At 39.1% G+C, this 10,568-nt stretch overlaps 1 protein-coding gene across 1 annotated transcript in view; it reads left to right on the plus strand.

The window, feature by feature from the left end:
* The window catches only part of pcdh1a (protocadherin 1a), a 170,058-nt gene extending 163,823 nt beyond the window's left edge, over nucleotides 1–6,235 (plus strand). The window contains exon 5 of the mRNA XM_015036385.1: nucleotides 1,111–6,235. Within this exon, the coding sequence (XP_014891871.1) occupies nucleotides 1,111–1,481 (371 nt within the window). The 3' untranslated portion in view covers nucleotides 1,482–6,235. The remainder of the gene's footprint in view (nucleotides 1–1,110) is intronic.
* The last annotated feature ends 4,333 nt before the right edge of the window (nucleotides 6,236–10,568 follow it).

Here is a 10,568-nt window from a genome sequence, read left to right on the forward strand (position 1 = left end):
TTGGCAAGCCCACCGACGGCCAGCTGCACGTTTCTGGCCGACAAACAGAGCGCCTCCCCGGAGCTGAGTTTGCCTTCAGAAAGTGTGAGACTGCTCCGAAGTGATAGCTCATGCAAACTTTTTTTGGCGCTTTCTCGACTTTTGTGTGTAAAAAAAAAAAAAAAAAAAAAAAAAAAAAAAAACGATAAACAGAGTGGTATTTTCATTTAATCCGTGCTGTATGTTCAGCTTGTCAACAGGTGCACGATTGGCAAGCCCACCGACGGCCAGCTGCACGTTTCTGGCCGACAAACAGAGCGCCTCCCCGGAGCTGAGTTTGCCTTCAGAAAGTGTGAGACTGCTCCGAAGTGATAGCTCATGCAAACTTATTTTGGCGCTTTCTCGACTTGTGTGTGTAAAAAAAAAAAAAAAAAAAAAAAAAAAAAAAAAACGAGGTCACTGGGTTGTGGACCCATTTATTTAATTAGGAGTAGCTGAATAAAAAATGGATGATAATCAAGGGCAGGGAACTCATTTCAGCGCTGTCAATCAATAACTCATTCAGCAATGTTTTTTTTTCGCCTCCGTTCCCCTAAAGGATCCAGATATTCCCTCCGTAACTGAACACTGCATGTTTCCAGTGTGTGTTGTTGTAATGTGTGTATTTCTTCTGCCTTCCTTTTTTTTTCCTCCTCCATGCTGGAACATTTTGAGTGCTCCATTCACAGGACGGAGATCACGTATAATAGAAATAAGTTGCTGTTGAACATATTAACGATATGATGATATATTACAAATATACCAGACAGACTGCTGGGGGATACTTCTAAATGACAAAGACACAGCATGTCGCCTCTTGCATCTACCACACCAGCTTGTGGACTACACACACAGTAGCGCTCATTACACAGTGCATAGCGACAGCTACATAGCAACTGCTGCCGACTGCTTAGCAACAGCTGCAAAGACCTCAAGGATGGGGGTGGGGAGAGACAGGGGTTTCATGGGGTGCATAAGATGACACCATTTTTGTTCACAAATGCCATTTTTTGCTACTTTAATTCCACGTCGAGTATTATTCCAGAGTGAGGCTCTCACTGAAAGTGTTGTTTTCTTTTCACCTGCCCACAGACATCCGCTCCCTCCCCGACGTGGCGATGACCGGAAACTGCACGACCGAATGCAGCGAATTGGGTCACTCGGATGCCTGCTGGATGCCGGGGCATCCCTCCCCCGTGCGGAAGACCAGGAACCCCCCCAAGCTCTCCACATTCGTGCCTTACCAGGAGAGAGGGAGTCTGGGTCGCCTGGCCAACGGCAGCGCCAGGCTGGGTGGAGAGGAGCACCGGTCGCGCCTTCCGCCCTCCCGCAGTGCCTATTCCAGCAGCGGCCAGGACGCCGGTCAGGACTGTCCCGTAGAGGAGATGCCCCTGAGCGTGGCCTCCGAGTTCCCGCCCACGTCCCCTTCTGCTCACACCCCCAAACGAGAGATTTACCTGTGAGAAACAGATCGGTACACAAAACAAAAGAAAAGCTACACCCACTTCAGAAGAAAAGAGAGAGAGAAAGAGAGAGAGAGAGAGAGAAAAAAAAGACTGTCCACATTCTAAAGCCTACAGTTGGGTTGTAAGTAACTATCGGTCGTAACTCATTTAATCACTGGCATGAACACTCGTCATTTCTGACTCAAATTATCAGCTCATCAGCAAATCTTGGAACGATTCCACCAAGATAATTGATGCACTCCCTCGTTTATTTATCGAAGCTCTCGACGGATACGATCCAGAAAGTTAGACAAGAATCACAAGTGGAAATAGCGACTTTAGCAGTGACTAATTCTTGTTGTAGTTAGGCAAGGCCCAGTCTGTGAAGTGAGTTCTTGAAAGTTGTGATCAGTGCTCTTGTGCCATTTCTAGGTATTATTTAATAGACAGCTAATCTGGCCATATCAGAAGGCAGAACACTTGAGACCAGGAGTTAGATCAAATGGTCGTTCTTAATGTACAGAGCTGTAAATACATTTGAATGGTGTGTTCTACATATATTTTCGTCTGGCATAATCTTCAAAGAATGCCTCTGAATTTTAGCATATTTAAGCTTTTCTTTACTGCTGCTGTGTAAACTTGACTGAAACCGTCTCCCAGAGAGGGACTCGATACTGTGGAAAGGCATTTATTTGCTCCGCAGTATCCCACGCGCCCCCGCGTGTGCACACACACACACACACACACAGACACCTTTGACCCCTAATCATAGTAGAATGGCCTTTACCTCCGCTCCCTGTAGAGCTCCGCCACTGCTGGAGAGAACTGTGTGGCAGCATTTAAAGCGACATTATGTCCCACTGACTTGCAGCACTGTGACCTGTCGTTCATCATGAAAACGGTTGACTTGGCCACCGAACCCAGAGGGTCGCGATGACCAAACGCAGAGCTCCCCAGATACATCCTGATTGGCTTTTTGCTCCCTACTTGAGATTATACCAGTTGCAGAAAGTTTCTGTCTGTTGAGACAATCAGATGGGCTTCACATGCAAGACGCAATTCGTTTGCATTCGCTTATCACAAGAATCGATGTAGGTCTAATGAATGAGGATCTACTTTTTAGGTTTGTTTTTTTTTTTTTTTAAAGGCGCTTGAGTGCTGAGAGCTACATGGGTTACGGTTAGTTTTGGAACCGAATATCATAGCAGTGAATTCGTGTAAGCTATCACATAGGTGAACCCACCTTGAATCCAGAATTCAATTTCATAATTCATTGCAGTAAGAATAAATACGGGCCTGAGATAAAAGAACATAACATTTATATTTAAGATTCAATTTCAAGTCTGCATTTGGTTCTTGATAATTCAGTGCAATTATATTCTTTGTGCTGTTTATTCTTAAACAAAATAAACGTTTAATTCTTTTCAGATTTTTTTTTTTCACTTGGCAACCATAAGATTCAGTGCATTTCATTGAGTTTTCATGGAATAGACCAATAATGTGTGTGTGCGTGATGCAAAACTGCTACATTACTCTAAATACATCATTCTCACAGTGAAACAAGGTGGTGGCAGTATGATGCAGTCCAACTACTTTGCCTGAAGCAGAGATTATGCCTGCATTTAAGATGTGTCACTCAAATTTGAGCAGCTTTTGCATCACACAATGACATAATGAAACATGGCTGTAGCAGTGTTATGTTGTAGAGGCTGCTTTTCTTCATAGAAGTTGCTAGGAGCTGATGGGAAGACGGCTGAAATTATACACAGGGTAATTATTTAACAAAATAGGCAAACTAATTTATATAGAAAATGGACAAAACTCGTCAAAGACATTCCCAGAATGCACTGCTGCCGCAGTAAAAGGGTAGCTTTTACAAAGTTCTGACTCTTTATGGAAACTCTTTTTCCAGATTTTTATTTCTAGCAAAATTGAAAACCGTGCATCTTTATTTTTATACATAGCAATTATGTGCAACAGAAATGTTGGTCTATCACACTGAACTCCAATGAAACATTTAAGTTTATGATTGTAATGTGAAAATTATTAGAGTACGCAGACTCTTGCAAGGCATTGTGCAACACAGGGTGGAACTTAAACAGAAAATTCAAATGTAGGATTGAAGCATGCGGCATTGCTCTTATTTAGATATATAAGTGTCTCTATATTGAGGACAATATTTTTTATTCATTTATTAGGCATTTTCATTCTCCGACTCATGAACAGAAAATAAAAATAGGGTATTCCTGGGGGATTTTTTTTTTTTTTTACCTTTATACAGATTTTCCAAGTAAATTTGAAGGATATGTATGAAGGGCACTATGTATTAGGCGATAATTGGATGCTAATGATGACTCCACTAACCTGCACTACAGCATCGTAGCGCTCGTCGGCGTCTTTGATTTAAACATCGATTTGATTAGATTTGTAGATACCTTTCACCTCTGCAGAGTATTTCCATAGTGAGATTGTGCCTCTGAGTGAGGGTGGAGGAGCTGAGAATGGACATTTCCTAATTAGGGTGAGTAATGAGTCTTGAGCTGGGGCATGTGTGAGTGCACCCCCAGGACAAGGCACCCACCAGACAATGCAAATCCACCCACGGAGCTACAATCATTTAAAGCGGGGGTATTTTTAACAGCACTTTACCTCATCGCGCTGCCCGCTGCAAGCCGCAAGTCAGGCTGTTTAAAAGCAGAAAACATATGGAAGATTACTGGACATGGCCGTGATTAAATAAGCTCAACAAATATCCTGCCTTGAGGGGGAGAAAGCACATTACGCCACTTTCAAAGCCATTTAGCAACCGAAATAAAAATTCTGACAACAAGCCATGATACACTGTGATTAACCTCCCTTCCCCCAGCCATCTTGGAGCTGTGGATTCACCAACGGAAAGCAGCGGGTAAGACCGCTGACCTGGAATTAATGACAAGTGAGAAAGATAGCAACGAGTGATAAAATGAATGTCACAAAGCCTCAGTCGCAACTTTGTCTATTCGAATACTTTCACTCGATTCTGGTTCGCCGACAGGATCAAATCTTATCTCTTTTCTAGCCTAACAATCACTAAAGTAAATCTGGAAAATAATTCCTGGTGGTCTCTTTGATAAACCTCAGATATGATTTATAAAAAGACAACTATTTATTTATTTATTTATTTTTTCTGTCTGAGATTAAATTATCCTTTCCTGTTTTAGGTCAGTTGGGAAAAGCAAAATCTAAGATCAATGAGACAGGCACTTTTTTTTTCTATTACTTTCTTCAAATATTGAAGTTTACATATAGATTACATGTTTACATGTAGACACGCCTGTGGATGTGTTTTAGAGCCACACCTAAAACACACTGCTTTCTGATGGGAATACCTGGGAAATAAAAATAAATAACCAAGATATCTAGGACTAGGATTGGGAATCTCCACAAGTCTGGTTTATCTTGATTTTAGATGGTTGAAGGTGCCACATTGTTCAACCAATTATTCACAAGTACAAGCATCTAAGTAATGTCCAATCATCTTACTTTTAAGGAAGGTTACAATTTCTGGGTTCCAGAGAAGAACTTGTTTTGATTTAAAAAAAAAAATGTATTTCAACCTCAAAACAAAAACAAAATAACTTTAAATTAGGCTAACTGGAAATTACAAGCACGGACTTGAATCTTGGTAGACATGTTCTGTGGTCTGATAAAAATGAAAAACGTTTGGCCATAACTTTTGGTTTGGCCCTATATTCAGTAAAGAAAGGGAGAACTTACAAGCCATAGAACACCAGCTTAACTGTGAACAGTACAGTACTTGTCTGCATAATGAAGACAGACAGTCACGGGGCAATATAGAAGCAACATCAACCAAGAAGTTTTGGTAACAACTCTAATAAGAGAGGCTGTCGTAGAGTTGGGCAGTCCAACGGTCCAGAAACTCCAAATACACTCGGATGCTGTTGTGAGTTTTTACAGATTATTGTAATGGAGTCGCTCTTGTGACTCGGTGATTCCACCCACTAGCCAATCAGCGACCAACAGTCTTCTGACATCATGTTTTCAGCCCAACTCCGCACGCTTGGAACTCCAGCAAATTAGGTTTTAAAACAAAGGTGCTGGTACAACATAACCCTTAATAGAGGAAAACCCTTGTAGCCGTATAGAGCCTAGTCAACCCTCACTGAGTAGGCAGTAGCAGACAAGGGCCAGGAGTGGCTTAAGGCTGACAAAGTCAGTGACCATCACAAAGCCCTTATCTCAGTCCTATAGAGAAATTATGGGCAGAGCTGAAAAGGTGTGTGTTTGAGCGACGAGGCCTGTAAACCTGATGCAGCTACACAAATTCAGTGAGGAGGATGGAGACAAATTGTAGTAGTCTCTTGTGTGAAGCTTGAGGAAGCAGACCCATAATGTTTCACCAAAGTCATACAGTCTGAAAGGCGAAGTGTATTTGCAAACTTCTGACTTGCAACAATTCTCTAAAAAAAAAAAAAAAACTATCTCTCGTTATTATTTTCTGGCAATTAAGAAATATTTTTGGTAGTCCTAGCTGATCTATAACAGGAAAGGTTTAGCCTGATTTAATGGCAAACAATGAGTCCTGAGGCTATATGAATTTTTTTTTTTTTTTTACAGTATTTGTAAATATCTTGTTTGAACAGAAATGGCTTAACAGGAGATTTAAAAAATATAAATAAATCAAACATAACAATCATAAAATCCCAAGCCCACCTTGTCCACCTCTTTTCTGGCTTGATGAGCCAGCCTGACCTCCTGTTGCTCACAAATGGGGAAAAACAAACAAACAAAAAATACATATCACCAGGATTGCCCTTTCTTCTGAACTCAAGCTAAGCGAACTGTGTTTACTTCTCTCTGAAACGAAGATGCTCCTCTTGATAAAAGTTTGATGCACCTAAATACACTCAGACGTGTGTTGGATAATGTTTAATTTGTACTTTAACATTGATTTAATGTTGGAATCACTTGAGTATATTTTACCTCTCTGTAATGTGTATTGTATGGTGATCATTTCTGTGCACAGATGGACAAATTACAGTAACGAAATTGGCAAAGGCGGTTTGTTTTCCCTTTCGTTTTTTATTTTTTTATTTGTATTTTTTTCCTACTGATCAAAGACTCTCTGCAAACTGGCTGTGTGAAAAAATGAAATCTGTCGGTGGCGTTAGTGTACATAGATCCTCACAACCCCAAGTCTGCTGTTCTGCGGGCGACGATTTTTAGCATGAATCCCAAAGATGATTGGTAGAAACTGTTTACTCGTTTTAGTTCTATTCGACGTCCCACTCTCTCCCCCAGACGGAACTGAAATCGACTGAACATTTCATCTTTTTTCCACAGTTCATCTAGTACAAAGACAATTGCCTTGAAAATATGTCTTTGCAAGAGAGAATCTAGTTGTTATCCTAAATGTTGGTATATTTATATAGGATAAAATGCTTGTGATGCCATGTTTTTGTACAGTTTTATGTACATACAAGTGAAGCTTTCTAAAAGTTGAGAAAAGCCGATGGCATATAAAAATTGTAACATGTTTTATTGAGATGTGCACATCTTGCCTTGGTTGGATTGACCTTTGCTGAGTCAGTGTGAATGTGGCCGTTCTATGCCTGCACTGTAGTCATTCACCGGCTCTCACCTCCTGAGGACTTAATCAGTTTTTTCTGTTTATCGTGAACAGTGGATTGTCTTCTCTTACCAGTTTGTTAAACTCCTGTGTTCTGCTTTGTTCTCTTTCCGCATGTTGGCAAATTCTCTTGTAATACTGTAAGTCCTCATGAACTTTGTAATAAAATCACTTCAGGGAAAAAAAAAAAAAAAAACTAATGTTGTCAGTGCTTTCTTTGATTTCTATTATTATTCATCACTTTTGACTCTGTGGTTGTTACATTTTTAAGAGGTTTTGCAGCCTTGCAGCTATCTTGAGTTGAAATGTGTCTCGCTCAAGAGCTAATTAAGAAGAACTTGTATTCTTGTCATGCGAGGAACAGCGACTCATTTCTGATTCAGGAGAGCCCAGAAAACAAGTTGTTTGAGGGCTAAAAGTAGGCGAGCCTCTGGACTTTTATTCACCACTTCAACAAGTTAAACACCGGGTAAGATGAACGCAATCTCATTATGCTTTTAGTTTAATACACATTTTTTTGTTTGTTTTTTTTTTCTATGGCTGGATATTCACGCAAGTCCTTCTCACAAGGGTGATGTTGTCTTGTAATATTAATTCTGAGATATCTATGAATATGAGAACGATGTCTTCTTCAGTTCAGCTATAATTTAAAGTTTAAGCCTTTAGGGTAGCACAAGCGGGTGAAGTAAAACATTGTTCCCTAATACTTGATACTCATAACCACCTTTGCTTGTACACGACTTTGTGTAATAAAGAATGAACGTTTATCCCGTTCATTCAAGGTTTTTCTTTGTGTCTGTTTTTTTTTTTTGCCATTTATGAGATGCCAGGATGGTGGAGGTGTGCCGACACGTTCAGATCGTGAGACAACACAATACACAGAAGTAGATTCGAGTGAACGAGACGAGACTTTAAGAATATTCCTGATTAGGTCATTTGGACTTTTGAGATTGTGTTAAAATGTATGCATAGTCGACGAGTAGATTAGTCATTACTGGTGGATGAGGGTATCAGCTGTTTCAACAGAGGTTGAATCCAAATTAACATCTGTCATCTTTAACCAGCTCCTATCATAACAACGTCATAGTGGCTTAGGGAAATGTAATTTTGTGAAGCCATTGTCATATTTGCTTTGGGTGGTTTTCAAACAAGTCGATTCTTTTGCACTAAAAAAGAAGGGCTTAGGCACTGCAGCAGTGCGTTATTTTCAAAAGAATTATGACAATACGTAGTCAAAACACTGTTTAAATATTATATGTAACACAATTCAAGATTACACTGTTGTCTGAAAATATTGAATAACACACAGTTCCCATTTATTTTGGGTTCTGATCTCTGTGTGGGTCAGTTGACTCATAAAATATGTCAGAATATGAACCACGGATCCGATCATAACAACAGTCTGGTGATCGATGTCACTTATTAGTCTCACATTCTGTATCTCCTGTTTCCTCAGTTGGATTAGCATTTCAATTTGAACTTAAAACCTGCACTTTCACAAGAAGGCACCAAAGTTCCCCAAGACAGGCAGAAACTGACGAGCACAGAAACAAACTTTCATGGAGTCAAGTCAACTGTTTTCCAGAAGGGGACACACTGAACAGCAAATTCCTACCACGGAAAACAACTTGAACCCCTAAAGTTTCACGGTAGTCAAAGAGAATGTGTTGCTATGTAGTTTTCCCTTGCATCAGTTTTGCAACATGTTGGTATTTTCTCAGAAGACTTTCAGAAGATGGGTTGTAGTCTGCTGGGAAAAGTTTTTTTTTATTTTATTTTATTTTTTTTATTTATTTGTTATCATACAGTTACCTGGTCTAACCAAACACTGTATCTGATGCAAAGATGTAACTTCACAAAATCTCGTAGTGTTACTTAAGCAGTAGTGTTTGTGGCTTAAACTGATCAGGGTGGAACAAATTGAATCCTAAATATGCCCACCTTGGAAAAAACCCTCTCACTGATTCCTGAAACAAAGTTTCTTCCTTGTTTTCCAAACAGAGATGACTCTGATCCTGCATGCTGCAGGCTAAAACTTACCTTCACACAACAGGGAACCCTTTTCCAAAATCAATTAAAATTGTTATGTCCGTAGACTTTAAATATTTTTATTGTTCTTTAAAGCAGTCCAGCTGAAAGAAAAGATCCAGAAAAGTTTAACAAATTAATAAGTGAAAGTGTGGAGAGGAAAGGTGAATAAGCCGTCAGAGTTGTTATAGGCACAAGGTTCAAAAGCCAGAATCTTTAATGGGTTCTCATTAGTGCACATGGCATGTCTCATCTGTGAAGGCAACATTAATACTGAATGATTTATGTGGGCTTTGGAGCAACATATTTTGCCATCCAGATGACATCTATCTCAAGGATACCTTCCTTATTCAAGCAATAAAATCTGAAGCCACATTTGGCATGTACATCAGCGTCCCTCTGTAGAATGTGCCAAACCTGCAAGTTTACTTTTCAGGCATTTCACTCAGAAAACAAACAAAATAAACAGAAGAAAAACATTTGGTACCACATAAGATGAAAAATATTGCAAAACAAACTGAACACTTGAGCAGCTAAAAATCTTGGTTCAGCTAAAAAGAGTCAACATTTGCAGTGACTTTCTCAATCAAAACATCCTCATATACAAAGTAGTACAATTGGGACACTCATGAATGAACCAAATCTCGTGACCTACTCTCTAACACAATGGGAACTGAGTTGCAGTTGTGAGCTGTTCTTTTTTTATTATTATTTATTGTTTTTGTGTGTGTGTGTGTGTGTGTGTGTGTGTGTGTGTGTGTGTGTGTGTGTGTGTGTGTTTCAATTCAGATTATGTGCATACAAAAATGTCCCCTCAAAGCATTTTAGAAGACAATCAGCTCCAGTTTATATACAAAAATACATAGTCGATGGCGCCCCCTAATATAGAACCTGTAAAATCACGTACATATATTTTTCTATTCAATTATCTTCCTTATTCATTATACCAAAAGTAATGATTTTTTTTTTGTTTGTTTGTTTGTTTGTTTTTTTTTTTTTTTTTTGCAGGAAAAGCTCCTAGTGTAAAGCCTGCAGTAGAAGCTCGCTCATGAGGATGGTGCAGTTTGGGCCTCAGGAAGCACAGACTGCTAGAGCTCAACAGCCAGGGGTCAAATGTAGACTTAGAAAATCGTAGTGTGAATTCAGTTTTATTCGTTTGAAGACTTTGGGTGTGTATTTTATTTATTTATTTATTTATTTATTTATTTATTTATTTATTTATTTATTTATTGCACTATAATCATTGTCTACACAATGAGCTTCCACTTGGTATGGAAAGAAAAATGAAACCAAGCCACTCTAGCTAAAGTCTGAGTCCTCCTTCCAACGTGTGGTCAAATTCCAACACCCTGTTTTTTTTTTTTTTTTTTTTTTTTTTTTTTTTTTTTTTTTTTTTTTTTTTTTTTTTTTTTTTTTTTTTTTTTTTTAAAAAAAACAAATTAAATTTT

The sequence above is a fragment of the Poecilia latipinna genome, unplaced genomic scaffold (assembly GCF_001443285.1).
Source record: "Poecilia latipinna isolate Pla-1442-1.1 unplaced genomic scaffold, P_latipinna-1.0 Scaffold366, whole genome shotgun sequence".
Lineage (NCBI taxonomy): Eukaryota > Metazoa > Chordata > Actinopteri > Cyprinodontiformes > Poeciliidae > Poecilia > Poecilia latipinna.